We start from the raw sequence: 24,354 nt of genomic DNA, 5'->3' as shown, positions 1-24,354 counted from the left end.
AACTGGTTCCGATATTTGGCGTTTTTTGGTCACTATTGATAGGGCTATTATGTCACCAGCATAGTCGGCTATTTCGATAACATAATTGTTTTAAAAATGATCGTGAGCATAATGAAAGAAAAACGACTTGTGTACCCTTTACGCTAAAATTAATTACGTTGACAGTTCGATGCAAACTTAATACTTACAAGGTAAGCAGTTTCGTAGTCAGAGGATCTCACGAATTCAACGACGTAATTGTTTATTTTGTGCTGTTCCAATACACAAAATTCTTTGGTGAAATTTACACAAACATCAATTTTACGGTTTGTAGTAGTACGGCTAAGCTAATGGCGTAATAAGGCCAGGCAATAAAGACGAAAAAAGGTCGAATGTTTGAAATAATTCGTTCAGTCGCAAATTTTTGTATAGTGGCTGGACGACGTGCCACGAACAACATACTAGGAATCCTGACCGGTGGGGACTGAGTGTGGGAGTGGCATTGCGGCTGATGTTCACCTTTGTACGTTTTTCTTGAATAATACGAAAACTACGGCCTCTAGCGAAAACTTATTTTCCAGTATAAAACTTAACTACATTAAATTTCCTATAAAAAGGTCCTGTTCATTTTTTCTATAACACTAATAGCTTGCGTATAGCGAGCGAGAGAATATGAAAATCTCGAGCGTGGTTTTTTAAGGCTAGATATAACACTGCTGGTTGCGATCAAACCAAACCTCTTAATCGTCCTGTATATGCCCCCTGATATACCCACAATGTCAGTATTGGCTCTTAAGCAGAAAAGATTGACGGCCACTGCACTAACGGATCAAAAGTATCTGGAAATCTATTACTGCACATTGATATGATGCGTGTCCACCCTACATCGTTATGATAAACTGTACTCTAGTGCGGTTTCAGTGAGGTGTCTGAAAGTCAGTGTCTGTGAGGGACCATTTTTTCTCAAGCGTCAAAATCAGAGAAGGTACTTATATTGGACACCGAGGATTGGAGAGAATTCGACGCTCTGACTCATGCCAAAGGTGTTCTATTCGGTCTAGGTCGGGACTCCAGGCAGGCCAGTCCGTTTCAGGAATGTTTCTGCCCGCGAAATATTGCCTCACACACGCTATTTTATGACAGGGCGCATTGTCATGCTGATACCATCAATCAACGTCCACGAACTGATACTCTACTGTACAAAGTACAAAATGCTGTGAAACGTATTCATCTCATTCCGCATTATGCGTTTTCTCAAGAGCAATACGGTGACCACACCCTAACCAGGAGAAACACTCTGACACTATAAGATCACATACTCCGTGCTTCACTGCTGGCGCTACACATGAAATCAGGTAAGACATACACCAAACCCAAACCCTCCTACTGAATAGTCGCAGGGACAGCATGATTCATCGCTCCAAATCACTCGTTTCCAGGCAACCACTGTTCAGTGACGTCACTCTTCACACTACCTCCAGCGCCATTTACTGCATAAATATCACGAATAATATTTTTTAACTTCCTACACACTGCCATTAGTCTAGATGGAATACTGGTAGAACCTTCCGCTAGTTTCATGTTATTTTTTACAACCATCCTCCACACTGTTCGGCGGTCGCTGTCAGTCAGTACGTGAGGTCTGTCTGCTCTTGGTTTAACTGCGGTTGTTCCTTTGCGTTTCCACTTCACAATCACATCATAAACAGTCGATCTGGGCTCTTTTAGATGGGTTAAAATGTCCATGACAGATTTGTTACTCAGGTGCCATCCAATGACTCTCCATGTGCGAAGTCGCGGAGCTCTGCTGACCAGCCCATTCTACTGTTGAGGCTTTCCAGCTGGCAACACAGTACTCCCTGCCTACTTTTATACAGGCGGGTATGCCCCTCGTGCCATCTAGCTGTCAATTCCGAGTTACATAGGCGTCTCCGGATACTTTTGATCAGATAGTGAACAGCAACGAGCCTTTAACGCGTGCGCAATGTACGCTGTAATTTACTTGCACGACTAATGATTTCGTTCTTTTAAGAATGATGTTGAATAATATCTCTCAGAAAATTCATAATTGAACCTTTTTTCTAGAGAGCACAAAAAACAGGAACAATATCCCCATCAGCGAAAAAATGCTCCAAAGGCGAATGTGTACCTGCTTAAAAGACTGATCGAAAAGTAGAGTACCAGTTGCCTCAGCACCTTTAGAAATTTTTCCAATAGTTTTGGCACTCCAACATATCATACAGCTGACCTCTCACTCCACCAAGCTCCCCTAACTGTAACTCCCTCACATCCACTAGTCCATCACTGTAAGTCGCCCATAACCGTCCATACCCACTTGCTCAGTCTCACTCACTCGTTCAGCACAACACATTATCTCTTTGTTTCTCTCTGTCCTGTCTCCTGTATCACAGCCGCACCCTCCTTCATTCTGTCTTACTACTATTGTCTCCTCTCATTGTCACTCTCTCCCTCTCGCTCTCTCTTAGTGCTACTATCTCATATATTCATTCCCACTGCTGCTATCTCTTCTCACTGTCATTCTCTCCATCATTGTCAATGTCATAGAATCTGTCTTTCATTATCATATCCACTTCAACTTTCTCCTTCTCTTTATTCCTCTCCCACTGGCACTCTTTCCTTCTTTCTTTTCCTAGCAGTGTTTTGTCATTGTCAACCATGTTGCACGACCACTGTGTCTCCCTCTCTCTTTCACTCGCACTGCCGTTGTCTCCGCTCTATCTGCACCTCAACCAATGTCTACTACCTTACAGTATTTATTACTTTTCCGTCTCTTTCCCATTTCCATTGTCCCCTTCCCCCTGAGCATATAAAAGCACGAATATATTCCCATGTAAAAATATTTGGGAACTTTTTTAAATGTGGTAAGAAAGGTAGAATGCTGCAGCTGGTGCCCAACTTTTCAGTAAGAATCTTTTAGACAGGAGCATATTCGCCTTTTTTTTAGCTCCGAAAGCAGCATTTTTTCACTGGTTCCCTTCTTTTCCCTACTATAGTGGGGCATGTCAATCATGTAAAATGAACTTTATGGGTCAATAAAATTTTGATTGTTTACGTATGTGAAGTTGAAATAACGCAAGACTGTTTTACAACACATACCGGGTTCTACATGCTCAAAAATTTTGCATGTGCATCAGTACAGCAATATGCGTTTCTCAGAACCCTTCCGATTTTAACGGAGACTCTTCACAGCATATTTCTCAGTGCTGCGACATACCATCTGACTTTCGGAAAAGCATCATCCACACAATTCCGAAGACGGAAAGAGCTGACAAGTGCGAGAATTATCGCACAATCAGCTTAACAATAATATACAGAAGAATGGAAAAGAAAATTGAGGATGCGCTAAGTGACGATCAGTTTGGCTTCAGGAAAGGTAAACACACAAGAGAGGCAATTGTGACGTTGCGGTTAACAATGGAAACAAGACTAAAGAAAAAACAAGACACGTTCGTAGGAATGGTCGACCTGGAAAAAGCGTTCGACAATATAAAATGATGCAAGATTTTCGTAATTCTGAAAAAGGTAGGAGTAAGCTATAGGGAGAGACGGGTAATATACAATATGTACAATAATGGAATAATAAGAGTGCACTACCAAGAACGAAGTGCTCGTATTAAAAAGGATGTAAGACAAGGATGTAGCCTTTCGTCCCTACTGTTCAATCTGTACATCGAGGAAGCAATGCTAGAAATAAAAGAAACGTCCAGGAGTAGAATTAAAATTCAAGGTAAAGGATATCAATGACACGATTCGCTGATGACATTGTTGTCTTGAGTAAAAGTGAAGAAGAATTACATGATCTGTTGAACGGAATGAACAGTCTAACGAGTACAGAATATGTATTGAGAGTAAATCGAAGAAAGACGAAGGTAATGAGAAGTAGTAGAAATAAGAACAGCGAGAAACTTAACATCAGGATTGATGGTCACGAAGTAGATGAAGTTAAGGAATTCTGCTCCTTAGGCAGTAAAATAACCAACGACGGACGGAGCAAGGAGGATATAAAAATCAGACTGGCAATGGCAAAAAGGGCATTCCTGGCCAAGAGAAATCTACTAATATCAAATATCGGCCTTAATTTGAGGAATAAATTTCTGAGAATGTACGTCTGGAGCACAGCATTGTACGGTAATGAAACATAGACAGTGGGAAAACCGGAACAGAAGAGAATCGAAGCATTTGAGATGTGATGCTAGAGACGAATTAGGTGGACTGATAAGGTAAGAAATGAGGAGGCTCTGCGCAGAAGCGGAGAAGAGAGGAACATATGGAAAACACTGATAAGGAGAAGGGACAGGATGATAGGACATCTATTAAGACCTGAGGGAATGACTTCCATGGTACTAGAGGGAGCTGTAGAGGGTAAAAACTATTGAGGGAGACAGAGATTGGAATACATCCAGCAAATAATTAAGGACGTAGGTTGCAAGTGCTACTCTGAGATGAAGAGGTTAGCACAAGAGAGGAATTCGTGGCGGGCCCCATCAAACCAGTCAGAAGACTAATGACAAAAAAAAGTAAAAAAACGTCACTTTATAAACTACGTTTCCGCTTCGCTTTGGACTTTACGTTGTTGTTTTATGTGTACAAATAGGATTAACTTCGAACCTCTCGGAAACGCATAAAGATATCAAGAAAATTTTAGAGGCTGTTCGAAATCGGGAACTCAGAAATACTGTATTTCGTGAAAATTACAGCCATTTGCTGTTTGCATAACCATCTTGGAATCCGCGGCTCGGTTTTGATATCCTAAAACAATGTTTTTGGGGTGTTTCTCGATAACGCATAAAGATTTTTGGGAAAGGGAAGATTATACTTTTAGATAAATGCGAAAAGAATGTACCACTAAAATATAAGCAATTTGTTGCGGTTAGTTACTTATATATTCTTTGCTGACGGCGAAAACATGTTGGAAAACGCTTCTTCGGTTTTTCTCAGGAACCTCCCTGAACTAAATGGTGCCTCCCCAAGTCGCTTACGTCGCACCGAATACAACATGCAAAGAAAACAAATGAGTTGCTCCTTTTGCCTAAGCTGGAAGCACTATGTAATATTCACACTTTGAGCCTGAACCGTACGATAGTTACAGTAAGGCGACCCTTCCTTTAGGCATACAAATGGTCCCTAGCCCAAGGGCTATCCAAAAGACTTGGATCCTACGTTTCTATCACCAACAGACCCCGCCGCGTGTAGTGGCCGCGTGGTCTGGAGCGCCATGTCACGGATTACGCATTCTCTGCCGCCGGAGGTTCGAGTCCTCCCTCGGGCATTGGTGTGTGTGTGCTGTTTTGAGCATATATTAGTTTAAGTAGTGTGTAAGTCTAGGGACCGGTGACCTAAGAAGTTTGGTCCTTTAGGAATTCACACCAACAGACCCTGGGGTATGAGCCCCGGAAAAATCCCGTTTTTATGTGCGGCGTTTTGAAACGTATTGGTAGCGCATGGTGTTGCATGAGTACCGATACTGAACGTCCCAAGTAATGTCACGTGACAGAGACAAAACAAGATTTGAAATTGTGAGGTTAGCATAGATAAAATACTGGGAGCAAATATTTTTCTACAGATTGTGTAGGTGCCATATTGTTGTTCCAAAACCAGAACAACATCAAAAAGAAGCACTAAATGAGAAGAAACTGAGACCGGTTATAGCCTGTTCTACGTTATTCAATCCTAACAAGCAGTAAAGGAAACCGAGGAGAAAAGAGAGTAGGACTCGCACACTGAGGCTTCCGTACAAACTTAATTAGGCATGTAGATAATAATTTCGTGTGGCTTAATGGCCTGATGCAGATGTTTCTATTGACACCATTTTGGCGGCCTGCGTCTACCGTACCTACCCCAGTTACCCAACAAGCAAAATGGGGCCTACGGATTACTACAGTTTGACTTGCAATCCAAACCACGTGTTATATTAACGATTCCTAACATCAGACTTGGTTACAAACCTGTCAGTTACCAAGAATGCATTTTTCCGCTGGACCTCTATGCCCAACATGTTTACAGAAAATTTTGATGATTGAGTTTGGGAATATTAAAATATGACATGTACGGTCATATCTATTGACTGTATTGAGTTAGAACTTTAAATTATTTACTCTGCCAAGGACCTTAGACCTCAGTATTTGACACTAATTTCAACTTGATTCCTCTATCTGTTACTGAGAAAAAAGGGGTCTTAACAGTACCATGTAGCCTACTCCTAGCGAATAGCACCAAGGTGGTCGCCAAGCTTGATGTCTCTATCCAACAGACGGATCACCATCAATAGTGTCACATGCCCTCGCTTCGTGAGACACTGTGGAGAGATTTGTTATGTAAACCATGACATTGATGCAGAGCTTTATGATCAAGAACTCTACACTACCACCTCTCTTCCCATTGTCGACCAAATAAAAGCAGTGAAAAGTTTTAAAGGAGTATCTCCATCCACAGAAACAGAGTAGACAGATTATAACACACAGAATGTGTGAAATGTTGAGTTTACCCTTTCTTTTTAGATAATGCTAATAGCTTATATTAATTTACATTAGTATTATTTCTTTGTTTCCGCAATCCAACTCATAGAAATAATGTCACATACGTATTCAACTTCTAGAAAGTAGCTCCTTGTAGAACCTGTACCAATACACCAGAGAGTTTCTGCTGTATCTCCGGAGAGTTCACGTTTGCTGAGCATAGGAAAAAAATTGTAAAGAAAGCCTAAAAATATTATTTTCGAATAGAACTTGGGAAAATTTTGTGTTAATGTGATAAACTGGTGAAAAGCTAAGTAGTGGGCTTGAGGACACTTTTGATATCAAATTGATATGCAAATTAATTAAATTGATCGATTAATTACCCCCATGCCCCCCCCCCCCGCCCTCCCACCTATCCCCAGATGGCGTCATGTATTTTCCCCAGCTGGTACATGGGTCCCCACCCACTCCCCCTCCCAACCCTCCCCCTCCCCACCCTCCCCCAACCCAGAATGACTGAGGTTCGAGTTTCAGAAAGGGCACCACTATTCTTTTTTATATTTCGCGCCAAAACGCTGGTGGAGGGGGGTGGGGTGGGACCTCAGCACAGCACCGGGACAAAGAAATTCCTGCCATTTTTTAAATTCTCGCCAAAATTTGTAATTCTCAACGAAATTCGAGATTCCCACCAATAGGATAGGCATGGGAGCTGGTCGGGTGGTGACGGGGAGGAGGAGGTGGGGACTGACATGCCAACTGGAAAAAACACATGATGTCATCTGGAGGTTGAGGTGGGGTTGGGGGATGGGCAATTAATTGATCAATTTAATTAATTTGCATATCAATTTGATATCAAAAGTGTCCTTGTGCTGCCCTTACCCTACTACTAAGGTAGAGGTAAATTCACGTTGTTTATAATACCAATGGTATGGGGGGGGGGGGGACGACGACGACAGAAGGACCACATTACAGGCTGTTGCATTGTTTCTCAGATGTTCCTGATTTCGGAATTCAGAAGTGTAAGAGACGTGTAGTGTATACCCCAATGTGCCTTCTGCAAGGATACCAGCCTGCACTCAGAAACTCTTCCAGTGTCTACTAGACTAACAATTGAAGACAATACAACAGATATGGAAAATGCAGAACGTGTGAGTGAAGAATTGGCATCAGCTCCTGAAAAAGTATTCTATCATAAAAGTCCATGAGCTCTTTGACTCTACGTTTCATAACAGAAGCATATTTAAACGACCCACTTCGTGATTTAGATTTAAGTAAACAAAAAGTAGAACTATTAGTTTCGAGGTTATAAGAACGTAATCTATTGGCATCAGACAAGAACAGTTTGGACATACAGGACGATTTTTTATTTCCTATTTTGCAAAAGGTGATCACATGATTAGTTTCGAGGTTACAAGAACGTAATCTATTGACATCAGACAAGAAGAGTTTAGACATACAGAACGATTATTTGTTTCCTGTTCTCCAAAAGGGGATAGCATGATGTCATACTGCAGTGTCATCGCCTCATGAAAGCTTTGAATTTCAAATACGAGTCACATAATAGGTGGATTCACATACAGTCTAAAGGGGGATATCCTCCACAATGGAAATACAGTGCCTTCTGTTTCAGCTGCATATGTCACTGTGGCTAAAACGTCTTATGATATTTTGAAAAACATGCTGCAATTAATTTAATATTAAGAACATAAGCGGAAAATATGTGGTGATTTGAAAATAATTGCCATGATACTGGGTATGCAACAAGGCTACACGAAATATGGTTGTTTTCTGTCTGTGGTGGACAATGGTGACAGAAATTTCCGTTATAAAAGAAAGATTTGGCCTCAGTGGAACTGAAGAATGGTAGAAAAATATACAGAATGAGATAGCTGAATCCAGGTAAAATGATCTTCTGTGACCTTTTCACATTAAAATAGAGCTTTTTAAACAGCCTGTAAACGCCGTGAAACAATCTGGAAAAGGGTTTATGTAGCTTTCAAAGCAGTTTTCTCGTCTTTTTTCGCTAAAATATAGGAAGGCGTGTTAATGGGACCCCAAATTAGTAAACTTAAAAAAAAAAAAAAAAGTGGTTATGTTTCATGAAAGTAACTCAAAACCTTCTTCGGGGGAAAAGAGCTAGCAGCTGTGAAGAACTGGTTCAGGTTATGATAAATGCGTAAAGGCATTCAGAATGCAACATGTCTTTAAAAGTGGTGCTGCCGACAGTGAAATATTCCATCGAGACGTAATGTTCTTGAAAAGCGTTATGAAGTGGAAATGGATGAGTGAAATGCTGGCCAACTACTACTAGAATATACAAAGTATGATTTTGGTTTACACTGTATGAATGGTTTCTAAATAACCATGTAAGTGGCTAGAATAGTGAAACTTGCTTGTTTTGTCTATATAAATGCACGCATAGAAATGAAAATAGTGTCTGAAACAGGAAAATCTAATTACTGTACATATTTGATCTTAGGAGGTGTGTTTCCGTAAGTTTCATTTATTAATATTTATTTATTTAGGACAGAGGAATTAAAATACAGACAGGCAACAGTAAAACAATCTTTCCTGCTAAAGAAATGTATAGTTACAGAAAATATAAATTTACATTTTTAGGAAGATTATTGTTAAGTATTGATTTGAAATGTGGACTTACAGAAGTGAAAGGTGGGTGATAAACAGTACAGACAAGAAGAGAATAGAAACGTTTAAAATGAGGAGCTACGAAAGAATGCTCAAAATTAGATGGATAGGTCGAATAACTAATAAAGAGGTATTAAAACTAAATGGGGAGAAAAGAACTTTATGGCGTAACTTGACTAAAATAGGGGATCGATTCATAGGAAAAATTCTAAGGTTCAACCAATAGTTAATTTGGTAATGGAGGGAAGTATTTGGGGAGAGGAGGGAAATGCAGTAAGCAAGTTCAAATTGTTTGGGCTCCAGTAGTTATCTGTATATAAAATGACTTACACTACACACACTAGCGCGAGAGCTACACCAAAGCAGTTTGGATTGTTTTGAGGGCAGAGACCAAACAGCGAGGTCATCGGTCTCATCGGATTACGGAGGACAGTTAAGGAAGTCGGCCGTGTCCTTTCAAAGGAACCATCCCGGCATTTGCCTGGAGCGATTTAGGGAAATTACGGAAAACCCAAATCAGGATGGCCGGACGCGAGATTGAACCGTCGTACTCCCGAGTGCGAACCAAAGCAGTCTTCTGAATAATGGCTGTAAGAACAACACCAGCAATGCATGGAACTATTTACTTGTTTCATATGTAACAAAATAAAGGTTTTGGTACCTTATTTAGTACTAATATTATTTCAGTGTTCACATAGCAAGGTTTCTAACATTTTCAGTTATTTTTATACCAGTTTTGTACCTTAAGCAAAAGTAGCATGGCACCGAGTTCAAGGCTGCTACATAATCTTAACTAAATACATCAAAATCAGTTAGAGTTCTTTGGACAACCATCAACATGAAATATTTAGCGAGCCATGTATGAAGGATATTACTGTGTTAACATCCGAATGACTTCTGTGTGTGGAATGCATTATTTTGCTTGAGAACTGAGTTTGCTACTTTAAGTTTATTCTCACTTGACCAAATTTTTTTATCTCTATCTATTTGCCATTCTTCGTTTATTCTTAGCTTGTGATTACCAGAATATAAATAAAAATTTGTAAGACATAATTTGTCTTTTTCGTTATATATTACGACCACAGTATCATCAGTAAGTACAATCCAGTGTGTACGATTATCAATAATTTCATCTCTTGGTTGCCTTTTTCAGCGGAATTTAAGTGAGTAAATTACGTAAATAATCAGAGAGATGAGAACCTTGTCAGATGCATTTCGCAGCCTATTTCTTAATGTCACTGATATCTATCTGTACGCCCTGATTTTTGAATTAATACATAATAAGTCTCCCACCTTTCCAGAATACATCCGTTTTCTACATTTCAGTTCTTCTGCCAAGCACTCGTAGTGCTTATATGGATTATCTTGAGTTTTTCCCTCTCTTATATTCAGATAAGTCTTCTATACACTGGTTAATCATAAGTTTTAACTTTTACTTAACAATGTACAATTTTTAAGTATGGAATACGACTGCAAACGTACTATAACATCAGCTATCATAGAGCTACTACTTTCTTATGTATTGTAATTGTTTTACTGTTTTACTTCTACTTTTGCTAAATTCCACTGATAGTTTTCTGTCTTAACAGGCACTCACAAGTATGTTAATTTGCTCTTTGACTTTACCGCCTGCGTTCTTCAGTGTCAGAGTATTATCTGTCCTAGTCCGTTGTAGTTTATATTTTATGAGACAATGTTGAAGTATAATTTGGCAATTACTAATGCTACGCATTTATTTTCCTCTTAATCAGCAGATATGAAATCGGAAATACGTGTAGCTTCCTCTACTGAATGCACTTCTTCTAAGTAATCTTTGTATTGATCTTACACTTTTTTAGACTCGTAGAGAATGGTACCGAATTTGACCTAAAATATGTTTTATGAAATTTCTATATACGAATTGTGGAGGATTCAACTTGTTTGTGTTACCTTTCGGTAGGTCTTTTTAGACGTGACTAATTATTCGTTTCAAAAAGTTTCAATTTTAGTTTGCTTTTTTATTTCCCTGTACCGTCCAAAGTCTGTTTTCCAATATATTTTATTCTCTTATGAGATGCCATTTTTCCGGGCTTGAATATCAAGATTTTTATCAATGATGAAATGTGAGTAGGAATTAATAGACATAATTTGTTCTCTGCATGCTTCAGTTTAAGATTCGTATTCCCTGAAACAAGGTACCCTGGAAGTAAGTATTACTGTATTTCTTGAAATACGGAAAAGATAGAAACATACATTTACAGTATACTTTTGAGGAATTTCATAACAATCTATACTGAAAAGTAACTCTGTTTAAATAGGTTTCATTCGTGGCAGCTCTTCAACTTCTTACGTATTTGCCTACACAGGCACAGCAGAGGCAAGGACATGATTTACGACAGCGACGTTTATGGCATCGTGTGGGGTTTTCTGGGTACTGAATTTCTAGTTATTTTTATTTCTCGCTGTCTCTAGCATTATTATAGTACAAGGGCTGTGAGAAGTGCGTGTCAAATGTTGGCTCTGGGTAACAACTTGTCACGAATTGCTTATAAGAAAGAAAATTCAAGAAAATGATTTTTCTCAAGTAGGATAGTGGACAGTTAGAAGCTATAATTTTGTAGATAAGTTAAAAATAGAGGGAGGCCTGGTTAGATACCTTCAGACATGGATTCTCATAAATTTCTTTTTCCCGTTACGGCCTATGTTTGATACCAGCTGGCTTGCTTTGCTGAGGAACACTCTCTTTGCTTGTGTAAGTATACTTCTTATATTCTTCTTGCGTTGTCCTCCAAGCGTTGTTTTAACATCCAAGGCAGAAGAATTCGTTCACTTCTTTTATTCTGTTTCCTCAATTCTGATGCTGTTTTGTCGCTGGTCCCATGTCTGCTGATACTAGTTAATTCCGTCTTAGTTTTTACTCTCAAACCATGTTCTGTTCTCTGTGTAACGTTATTTCATTCAGCATATCCTGTAAATCTTCCTCACTTACACGAAGAATAACGACGTAATTAGTCAACCATCACACTGATATTGTTTTATGTTCAATTTTAATCTCGCTTATGAACTTTTCTTTTATTTCCTTATTTGCTTCTTTGATGGACTTTCTGAATAGGAGAGGACAACGTCGGCATCTCCGCCTTGTCTCCTTATCAAACCGAGCTCTTTTATCTTCGTCTCCCATTCCTATACTTCCCTTGTGGTTCACGTACGTCTCTTCCTAGCGCACACCTCTATTTTTCTGAGGATTTCAAACAGTTTGGACAACATTACACTGTCGAACACTTTTTCTAGGTCAACAAATCCAATGAAGTGCTACCGATAGCCGAAGGGAGAGAGCATGCAAAGGGAAAGAAACTAAGCACTACAAGTTTATTTTATGATAAACTAACAGTAAGTGCGGAGGAATTAGGAAGAATGACAGAAGTAAATACGAAGAAATGTTTGTAGTAAGAACAGCTGACTCTTACAGGAAATCGAGCATTGTTTCGACGAGTGGAGAAGGAACTGTTGAAATACACAACAGAAACCGCTGTTACATTTAAAGCAGATAATTTTTTGCATGTTTCGCGTTGTGCTATTACAGCTGTCAAGACTTTGCAACTAAAACATCACGATGGGAACAGCATCCGATAAATACATCTTTAACCAATGACGGCCCCTTGGACGACGTCATCAAGCCGCGCGGAGTGGTCCGGCGGTTCGAAGCGCTATGTCACGAATTGCGCGGCTGCTCCCGCCGGAGGTACGAGTCCTCCATCGGGCATGGGTGTGTGCGTGTGTTGTTCTTAGCATAAGTTAGTTTACGTAGTGTGCAAGTCTAGGGACCGATGTCCTCAGCAGTTTGGTCCCTTAGGAATTCACACCCACACACGTCACCAATGATAACAGCGTCCTCTACATCCATCTTTGCTCACTAGGGGCCGTTGTGCAGCGTCTCTGACGTCTTAGAGCATAATCTTTGACTACCAATAGCAATCCTATCGATGTCCCCCTGGAAACTGCATCGCTACCAGTATCAAGAAGCGTCACCAGCTGGCGTTCAAAGATCCTATAATTGTCTCTGTAGCCGGTTCTATTTTAAAATCTTTAATGAATTTATAGCAAGATTATTAAATACTTGTATTACTTGTTTGAACTGTTACATTTGTATAACACTGTGTATACAATTTTCCTGTTATTTTTCATTTTATTCGCAAGTTATAATATATTTCACGTAAATTAAGTTCCCACTGGCTGCAGCTGATGTAATGTATCAAAAGTGCGCGTCTTCATACACCATTTAACCCATGCAGGAATAGTCACTAGTACCAACGTTGTACCAAACGCAGCCGTTCATCACAGCTACACCTGCAGCCACATGGGTAAACACCATGCTATGGTATTTGTGATCTTTTGTACACACTATAGTGTTTCTCATCTCTGTGTATGTTACATGAAGGCTTACTTCGCTGATTAACATGCCTTTCATATCTTTATACAGTGCTCATAAACTGAAGGTAGTTGTTTAAATGTGCCGAAACCGGCCATTTTAATAAATAAGATAGTCTGCGATCTTGACTGATTTTACTAACTGATCATCATGAACAGATCGCTGTTACCTCCTCACCATAACGGTTAAAATAAAGAATATTTTTAAAGTTTATGTTAAGCCCAATTTTATCTGTGTTACGAAATGCTTTAATTTCCACTGCTAGTCACGTTCATACAACAGCCTCGGGTGACAAATACCTGGGACAATGCCGAGTGCTGTGATACACATGAAAACAGTATGAAAAGCCTATGGTCTTATGGCAAGTCTTTTTCAGTGAATAGGAGAGATCCGACGAGAACAGGAACGGTGAGAAAGCTCTCCAGCCGTACATAAGAATTAAGCTGTATACAGAAGAGGCAATAAAGCGAGGGGAAGCGAGTGCGGGCACAAAAGCAGTAGCACATCTGCAGTAGGGAGGTGTGTCGTACCTTCCTTCCTGGCCAGTTGCTGGTCGGACAGCTGGTCCATGGCGTAGCCGCGCTGCTGGCCGTACAGCTGGAGCAGCGAGTGCTTGACGGAGTAGCTGTGGTAGTGGTGCGGGTGCAGGAACGTGTCCAGCTTCTCCAGCAGCGTCTCCAGGCTCTCCACCGTCGGCCGCTCCTGCAACACCAAACGATGGATAACCATTTCAGAAAAAGCGGCTTGATCTTGTGGCTGTTGGTGTTCCTAACCCTAGTATAACAACAACAAAATCTGTAGCACTCACAATTTTTAGTATTTGCACTGAACATTTAATGTTTAATGATGTTTTCATACAATAATACGATTAATAAACTATCTGGTCGAAAGTACTCGGACATCCCAATCTAATGCTAAATTGTCCGCTAGGTGTCACGTGCGGCGGACACTCCAGTATAAAAATGTCAGTAGGGAAGCAGTAACAGCAGAGTGTGTCCATAAGGAGAGTTCACTGACTTTGAACGTGTTGTCACCTGAGCAACACAGGGTCATGTCAACCATTCAAAAGCTGCCCACGGGACAGTTTTTGGCGTGATTGTGAAGTGGAAACGAGAAGAAACAGCCACAGCTAAACCAAGAGCAGACAGACCTCATGTACTGACGGACAGGGATCGTCGAACACTGCGGACGGTGGTTGTAAAAAATCGCATGAATTCGGCCGAAGCTATCACTCGTGAATTCTAAAGTGCTAATAGTGTTCCAGCTATTGCAATGACTGTGCGTAGGGAGTTAAAAAGAACGGGGATGATTGCACTCCAGATTCCAACTTCCAACATCATTCCCATCTCTGTTTCCGGGTCTTGAGTAAGAATTGGCTGGCGTTCCCCCACAGACATTCGGACACCCGAGTGAAGGAAAGTGTCCTCAGTAGTGTACAACAGAGGGTGAAGGGTGAACACACTCCTCATTAATGTCTAGTAACAGGTGTCCGGATACTTTTGATTAGATAGTGTATTTTATTCAGGCACCCTTCCCCAAATTACTCCGAACAATTATGTATTCCTAACATTCTACCAGAATTGGGATGATCTGCAATGCAATAAATTCAAAAGAAAAACTTCAAAAAATCAAGATCGCTGGTAAAGCATCAATTTCGATAACCAGTTTCGGTACCGTAGTCATACCAAAACTGCTATCTTGGCTTTTTGAAGTTTTTCTTCTCAGTTTATTTCTGCGATGTGTTATGCTTTCACAACAGTTGCCATCTTCAGTTAGCAAGGATTGCTAGTCACAGTAGTTGGTGCCCATCTTCACCTGGCAATGGTCGTAGCCAATTCGACACAGAGAACTGCAGGAGAGGCGCTTAGGCAGAGCAGCTGATGTTTACCTGCTGCGTCTTGTCGACCTCGTCTCCCAGGCGCGACACGAGCTCTGCGACGTGCGCGGCTGGCAGCGAGACGGGGCAGCGGTCGCAGCGCCAGTCCGAGGCGGGGTCCAGCGGCGACGTCGGCAGCTGGATGCCGCCGCACGCCGGGGCGTCACTGCCACACGCCGAGAACACTCACTCTGCTGAGAACTTTCTCTGTCTGACAACCGACACTTCATAAACTCAGCGTTTAGCTCCTGTATCTATACAGGGTATCTCAGAAAAGTTTCGACAACCTTCGAGCGTTGTAGACGCTGTCTTGAGGAACAAATCGAGAACAGGAACCTGTTTCAGGAAACGTCTTCCAGCGACGCTACAGAGCGTCGAAGTTATTAGCGCCGGCGTCTGCCACGAGGCCATCCCTTCGGCAGCAAACGTGGCTTTGTAGACTGACGGACCGTAGGCAGAAAGTCTCGCAGTGTTATTTGTTATTCAGTGATCGCGGCAGATTGTCACTATCGCCAGTGGAGAAGATGGAGCTAGTTGCTCCATTAACAAACTGTCTCCTACGAATGCGACGCGCTGTTGCATCGGTGGATAGGGTTTCGGACACTGGTTTACATCCGCTGTTTATTTTTCTCCTCGAACGCTCTAAAATCTCCAATGTTTGTCGGTACATAGGAGAAAAGTAAACTGCAGACGGAAATCCTTGTCCGAAACCGTCATCCACTAACGCAACAGGAGACAGTGGCTGCTACGCACCAGCTAGTTACATCTTTTCCACTGGCGATTGTGACAATCTGTTGCTATCACTTGTAATGGTTCTTTATTTACGTGACCATTACGGCACTCCAACCCCAGTTCTCGATACCAGTAATATCGCACTACTTTTCTGCGGAGTAACAGACATATTTTTGTGGCAATATTCACATTTGGTTTTAGTAATGTATAGGTACTCCGATGTATCGATATATTACAGTGATATGGTTCTTGTGTGTATTCATTTCTGTGAGACTGTCATAATCTTTGACTTACGTCTAACCGTTCTGGCGCGAATGCACACAGGGCAATCTTTGTTTCAGTTTGCAGAAGTTAAGTTCTTATTTCGCTTTGTAAAAAAATAGTCCAGTCTTATGTTCGGTTAAAGTGGAAATTAAATATATGAAGATTGATGCAAAACTGTTTTATTGATGATGTAACAATTAAGAAGAAGTAAATGTGAATTTACAAGAAGTTTAATAAAAATGTGGATCCTGAACAGCAAGTCAAAAATTATTTCTACCGTACCATTGTTCTGATCTGGGATTGTTTGATCATTAAGAATTTCCTGAAAAACGCATTTGTTAGGTCTTCAAATATTGCTAAAATACAGATCTGGACCTTCTAGCAGTCAAAGCGGAATCATCCTAGCATCAACAAGATGAGCCGTAACAACTTCGACGAAATCTACGTGGCAATCCATTCAAGATAAGTGCCAAAATTAATGACTCTTTTACAGTGACTTCATTTCCATTCTGACGATACCATCCACAGTCAATAACTTCGTTGTTTCCCGATAAAGCGAACATATGCTGCGTGAGCAACATTATTAATCTGATTTCTACCCTACTTTGCAAGTGGTGGTATTGTTAGACACAATAACGAACAACAATGTTGGACCTTCTGCCTACGGTTGGTCAGTGTACAAAGTCACGTCTGCTGCCGAAGGGGTGGCCTTGTGGCAGGCACCGGCGCCTGCAACTTTGACGCTCTGTAGCGTCGTTGGATTACGTTTCCGGACAAGGGTTCCTGTCCTCGATTTGTCCCTCAAGACAGCGCCTGCAACCGCTCGAAGTCCGTCACATTTCTGGGACACCCTGTTTTACTAGACCGCTATCCCAGAGCACAATGCACTGTTACAGTTACTGGTTGCCTGTCTAACGGCTTCCAATGCAACAATATTTGATTTTCAACATTTCATTTAGCTATCGACCGAAATTAAAAACTAAAATGCTCTCATAATCTAGTCATTAAGATGTATAATATTACGTAAAGGTTTTAACACGGTAAGACAATTCATTCTCTTGGAAACTGTATATCTCTTGAGGCAGGCCGGCCGTGTGGCCGAGCGGTTCTAGGCGCCTCAGTCTGGAGCCGCGCGACCGCTACGGTCGCAGGTTCTAATCCTGCCTCGGGCATGGATGTGTGTGATATCCTTGGGTTAGTTAGGTTTAAGTAGTTCTAAGTTCTAGGGGACTGATGACCTCAGATGTTAAGTCCCATAGTGCTCAGAGACATTTGAACCATTTTTTTTCTTGAGGCATTGTAGCCCATATAGCACAAATTACCCAGATTGTATTCATCCACTAGTTGAGAATGTGAGGATCTTTCACCGACAGCCCCCGACAAAATGGTGAAAGAAAAAATGTTTATCGCTTACTATATTTTCGCTGTTCATGTCGTAAAATTTCAGCATCAGGCTTCAGGTTTTAACTTATTGCTTCTTTACCACTAACTCTTCGCAACACATTTTGCAAACAGTATCCGCACCACTGAATTAACCTGCAAAATTGTTACTTTGTACGACACACGGTGCACGAGTTATCATGTCATAAACATTCAGATGTGTCAAAAGCCAGCTTTTGCTTAAAACGGAGCGCAAATCGTCCACACTGTACTCATCCTGTGTTTCACAATGAGAACACTTACTGACTTCCAACAGAATTTAAACATCATTTCGAACCTTTAAAAAACAACTAACTGTGTATGTACTTAACGTCAGATATTTAACAAATAAATCATTTGCAAAGTAAGCAGACGTGTGAAGCTGTTACACATGGGAGCTCGATTTTCTAAAGATTTGGATCTGATGCGTTTACTGGTTCACAGTAGCCTACGCAATCCAGAAATCCTTTCGTGAAATACAACAACCGACTACCACGTAACACAAGATTGTCGGATTTTTTCTTCTAGTAGTAAACATGTGCCTGGAAATTATAAGGTCATGGAATCGAATCCCGGATTTTTCATTTTACCCTTACGTAATATTTTCTTCTTAATGATGTGATGACTCACCAGGAAACTGGAGGTACCCATTTCCCAATGCTGGGGTAGCTTGGGGAGCGCAAGTCGTCTAAGAGGCGTCCAATTCAATGACTTGCACGAGGCCGTTGATCAGTACATCACCACCACCACCACCACCACCACCACCATCATCATTATTATTATAGATTTGATGCAAGGAACTGTAAAAGCGTTATCAGGAATATTTTTCAGCGTATTCTAGATTGTTCGATATCACATAAGTGCTGCTAATTTTTCTGTGTAAATACATTCATCGGTAATTGGACTTGAGGCAGTTACGTAGTAGCAAGTAGTATTCCCCTTCACCCTGATGATGGCGGATATTTGTCGTGGTATGGAGTCCACAAGACACAGAATGCGATCCGGACCCATCCACGTTTGAGCATTGATTGGAGCTTGCTCTGTGCGAAGTACTAACTCTTTACACACACTTTATGTAAAAGGGCTTAACTATTGTAACTGTGTGACTGATTTTTAAAGTTTGTCGGCGACGTATGAATCTAAGGACGGCCACACACCAGTGACACTACATTGTTGCTGTTATTGAACTTTCAAAAATTGATTAAATTGAAGACATGATTATGGTTGATGAAAAGAATAATGTCTAAACAAGTGTCATTTATTCTTCAGTCCCAGCTGAATAGTTTTAATTACATGACATGTTGGATCTCTCTGGGACGCAAGTAGTTGCTGATTCTGTCGAGGCAAATTTGTCGGCTTTAGTGAGAATAAATGTCCTTAATACAAGCTGAGTACTATTCAGTAATTAAAATGATTATTTAACCCTAGCCTAATACTGTGAGTACATTGACAGGTTCATCCGCGAGCTCGACCAAGAATGTAGTGAGTCTGGCTCGCCACATCACTCTCAAAGACAAAGTTAGGAAAAATCTGTTGTGGATAACTTTTCAAATCCACGAACCTATGCAGAAATTGCACAAGCTCAGAGCACCGCTTCACTATTCAGAGTTACTATCTGCGCGCAAATGTAGAAGATATTCCTAAATTCCCAAACTCCCACAGAAATTCTACAATTCCCCAGACTTGTCGCCTGAAAACTTTCAAACTCTTTAATCGCGACAGACACGCCGACAATCAGCGCACGTCTGTCTCAACGATCTCGCAAAGCGGAGAGATCCAGGCCAACATGGATGGTGCCCTTACATAGCATCGATGTTTTGCTGCAAAATCTCACAAAATAACAAATAGTGTACGTATTACCATCAAAACTGAATATCTAAACACCTTACATGGTTCGCGCTTGTGCGATGATTCCACTGAGACGTTAAAAATGTTCGGTTGCCTTCTTAGCCGGCCGTGGTGGCCGAGCGGTTCTAGGCGCTACAGTCTGGAACCGCGCGGCCGCTACGGTCGCAGGTTCGAATCCTGCCTCGGGCATGGATGTGTGTGATGTCCTTAGGTTAGTTAGGTTTAAGTAGTTCTAAGTTCTAGGGGACTGATGACCTTAGAAGTTAAGTCCCATAGTGCTCAGAGCCATTTTGCCTTCTTACCAGCAAATCTGACATAATATTATTGTTAGGTGCACTTGAACTTTATAATATAAATTACATTAAACTTACCGTCACTGTAAGTACGAGTATTACACATGAATCAGTACTAGGATTTCACCAGTGATGACATTAGTCTTTTGTTGCGTTGCTTAGGTTTTTCGTTATTTGCATCTTATTCAGAGAAACGTTCAAAATCAACGCTATTTACTGTAACCTATTTTAAAATTAAGGAATGACTCTACAGATCGTAACCTGTTTTCAAATACCGGCACTACACGTAGTCTTGCAATTATTTTGTGGTAAAATGCGTTTTAACCCTCAGAATAAACATTCTGATTCATAATCAAAAAATGGCTCTGAGCACTATGCGACTTAACTTCTGAGGTCATCAGTCGCCTAGAACTTAGAACTAATTAAACCTAACTAACCTAAGGACATCACACACATCCATGCCCGAGGCAAGATTCGAACCTGCGACCGTAGCGGTCGCTCGGTTCCAGACTGTAGCGCCTAGAACCGCACGGCCACTCCTGCCAGCGATTCATAATCCAAATGTATTACTTTAATAGAAAAGGTAACACATAGCCTACATTCACATCTTCCACCTGAAATGTATCAGCCTACTGTTGGGCTGATACGCTTCATATTTCTCCGCTACTCGCGTATGGCTGCAAGTATTTACAATTGCGAACTCTGTCCTGTGCGACTTGGGGTCACTTTCTAAAAAACACTGTTGTAAATAATGTAGCACGTCGGGCCAATGCAAAGTAAACAACTGTTTTACGAGCTGCTACCGCTCTAAGTGGTGTGTTTTTCGCCGAAAGGTCTTCTACGAAAGGTGCAGGGAGACATGCTGGACCAAAGGTAGCGAGTTGGTGGTGTTCACGTTAGAAAGGTATGTGGCAGTTACTGTTAGAATGTTAGTATTTCTCTACTTTTTGTAGGTGAGGAACAGAGTAGTCCACACGCGAAACCAGCTGAACAACAAAATCCTTTCTCTCCACGCGTGGAAAAGCACCTCAATGGGTAACTTAAAGACATATCGATTTGGTGATGATGTTTGGTTCGTGGGGCGCTCAACTGCGTGGTTATCAGCGCCCGTACAATTACCCAATCTTTGCTCAGTCCAATTTCGCCACTTTCCTGGATGATGATGAAATGATGAGGACAACACAAATACCCAGTCATCTCGAGGCAGGTGAAAATCCCTGACCCCGCCGGGAATCGAACCCGGGACCCCGTGCTCGTGAAGCGAGAACGCTACCGCGAGACCACGAGCGGCGGACCTGAACATATCGATTTGGCAGGCTAGTGAAGTTTATTTTACTTAATATTTGATTGGGTAATCATTCGCCGGGCTTTCCCATCGTTGAACGAAGTTTTGTGTAGAATTTTGTGCGAAATTGGGGGAACACAGAGCGCCCAGACGGGGCATTCTGCGGCTGGAGCTCTAGTGGAGATGAGGACGGAAAACACTTGAGAAAGAGACGGGGGGGACCTGCCTTCGAGGGCCAGCTCGTCACTTCATGAGTGATGAACTGCTGCCACCAGGCTGCAGCGGACAGTCCTTCTCCTTCTCTGTTAAAAATACCTTCTAGCGACGGCTATCGCGAGAGGAGAATGAGTAGGTTTCCGTTTCGTTTCTTTGAACTTCGTTAGATAATACGACTTCATACTATATTTAGAGTTGAGGGCTCATCCATGTCTGACCGGGTTCAGAATTTGAAGGCAAAATCAATATCTTATTTTCTGGTACGATTGGCGCAATTTTTCCGCACGCAAAAGCGATTATGAGTTGGAGGGGAGGACTTGTCGAGAAGATCGACACCCTACCTTATCCATTCCTTGTGGTTTGTTTAATAGCTTTAAGATGCAATTCAATTATCCCTATGTTCACTGCTTGTATTTCCGTTTCTTACTTTGTGTTTGTAATTTACATTAATGTGTGCTTTCTGTTCGTGTGTACTCGCAGAGACACTGATGGAAAAAAAAAATCGCAACAGCAAGAAGGAGTTGTGCCACTACAAGGATGAAAACCAGGTTTGATTTAAACACAGCTGTAACGGTCTTCAGCGATAGTTACCTTGGAGACTTGACATGGTGAGTAGATGTTAGTAAAGAATGCCTTTAAGGCAACAATGATACCATTATCAACACCTCGGTGGGTTTGAACGATGTCTAGTAATAGGGCTAAGACAAATTAGATGTTCCTTCAGCGATATTGCAAAAAGATGTGGCAGCAATACAGGCACTGTACTTGATTTCTGGCAGCGGTGGTCACGAGAATGTACGATGGCAAGAAGACCGGTCTCAGGACAGCCACGTAACACTACCGAGAGGAAAGACCACTGTGCTCGGCGTGTCGCTCTGGCACATCGTACTGAGTCTGCAGTAGCAATCTGAGATGCAATTAGCACAACAGTGGTACAACTAACTGTCACAAATAGGTTACTTCAAGGAACGCTCCGAGCCAGACGCGATGTAGCGTGCATTCCCCTTACCCCAAACCGCCGCTTTTGCTACGCCAGTGGTGTCAAGCGAGTGCTCGTTGGAGGGTTGAGAGTGGGTCTGTTGCGTTTTCTGATGAAAGTCGTTTCTGCTTCGGTGCCACCGATGGCCGTCTGTTGGTTAGGAGGAGGCCACCTAAGCGCCTGCAACCAACGTGTCTGCAACCCAGACACACTGGACCTACACCTGGAGGTGTCTGGAGTGCGGTTCCGTATGACAGCAGGAACAGTCTCGTGGTTATCCCACGCACCCCGACTGCAAATTTGCTCGTCAGGCTGGTGATTCGACTTTTGCGCTACCGTTCGTTTAGAGCATCCCAGGGGGGTTTTCCAACAGGATAAAGCTCGCCCGCATACCGCTGTTGTAACCCACCATGCTCTACAGATTCGATATGTTGCCTTGGCCTGCTCGATCACCAGATCTGTCACCAACGGAGCACATTTGGGACGTCGTCGGTCGACAACTCCAGCGTAATCCACAACCAATATCAACCGTCCCTGTATCGACAGACCAAGTGTTACACGCATGGAACTCCATCCCACGAACTGACATCCGGCACCTGTATGACACAATGCAAACACGTTTCTGTGCTTGCATTCCGCATTTTGGCGGTTACACCAGTTACTAATGTACCTGCATCTCACATTTGCAATAGCTTTTCTCGTACTTGCGTTAACCTGTGAGCCTGCATAGTTAGTCACTTAAACACTTACGTAGACAAACGTATTCCCGAAATCTGATTGCAGTTCATTATTTCCTGGTGTTGGAATTTTTTCGTCAGTGCAAAACCGGGGCTAATGTGGACCAGTATTATCATTTCAGTAGAAAGATAACCTTCCCCAGTCTGATTTTGTAAGAACCGACAAGCAGAAAACATTTTCGAGGGGTTTTTCCTTTTCTAGTAGTTGATCGATTGCGAGACAAATTAGATTGCGTATCTTAGTTTATGAGGAGAAATCTGCTTAGCGATCGGTCCAGCCGTTACTGACTACAGAAACGACCTAAACGTATTTTAGCTCTCGTCTGCGTCTTGCACATCGTCAATATCTGAAGTACAGCTGTATCTACAGAGTGGATGTTTAGACGCGTTTCCTCACTTCGCCTCTCTCTCTCTTTCTTGGTGGGCCGTTGCCCATTCTGTATCTTGAGTGGTATGGGTTTTACTTATGCAGCAGCCGCGAGATGATTTATGGTCTCTGAGTTTTCGCCATGGCAGCACTTTCACGCCACTTACCGACCTACAACGGCCACTCGAACGGAGAAAACCACTCGCAGTAACTCTAGAGTACCCGCTGCCATGTGATATCCTAGTGGCTTTCGTGAGACGCAAATTTTCGGACATACCCTTATATTTAAAATAATTCGACAGCAAGCATAATTTGAGATGGTCTCATACGTATGGAGCAGTTTTACCCCGAATGGTGTCCGTAGTACATTCTACTGCACATCAACAGCACCCTGAAAATTGTTACCCAGTAAGCCCACTTCCCTTAAAAAAAGAGCGAGAAAACAGCCTTTTATAAGTCACTGTCTTTCGGCAGTGTTTAGCCATTCAGGGACGTCAGCGGATACCTGAAGAAGATCCCAGCAGAGGGATCGAAACGTCGAGCACTAAAGAAGTTTGAAGAGGAATATGACGCGGTCTAACGAGTCATATTTTATCGTCAATAAAAAAGATGATCAAACTGTAAAGGGAATGTGGAGATGATACTTTGCTGTATGAAGCCACTTCACTATCCCATTCCTTATAGTGTTGCAGGATGCTTCCCGCAAACATTACATTTACGTAGGTAAAGCGCGGGGTAGTTAGTTTAAGTTACATCAACAGCTGTTTGGTCCCATAAGATCTTATCACAAATTTCCAAAATTTACATACTTAAATCACACACAAAATAA

The 24,354-nt window shown here is 41.7% G+C and overlaps 1 protein-coding gene across 1 annotated transcript in view; it reads right to left on the bottom strand.

Annotated features, from left to right (window-relative positions):
- LOC126156565 (SET domain-containing protein SmydA-8-like) overlaps positions 1-24,354 on the bottom strand; it is a 100,772-nt gene that overhangs the window by 6,272 nt on the left and 70,146 nt on the right. The window contains exons 6-7 of the mRNA XM_049916319.1: positions 15,398-15,551; positions 14,040-14,211 (exon numbers count right to left, since the gene is read on the bottom strand). Of these exons, the coding sequence (XP_049772276.1) occupies positions 14,040-14,211; positions 15,398-15,551 (326 nt within the window). The remainder of the gene's footprint in view (positions 1-14,039; positions 14,212-15,397; positions 15,552-24,354) is intronic.

The sequence above is a fragment of the Schistocerca cancellata genome, chromosome 2 (assembly GCF_023864275.1).
Source record: "Schistocerca cancellata isolate TAMUIC-IGC-003103 chromosome 2, iqSchCanc2.1, whole genome shotgun sequence".
NCBI lineage: Eukaryota > Metazoa > Arthropoda > Insecta > Orthoptera > Acrididae > Schistocerca > Schistocerca cancellata.
This window is presented reverse-complemented; position numbering and strand designations above follow the sequence as displayed.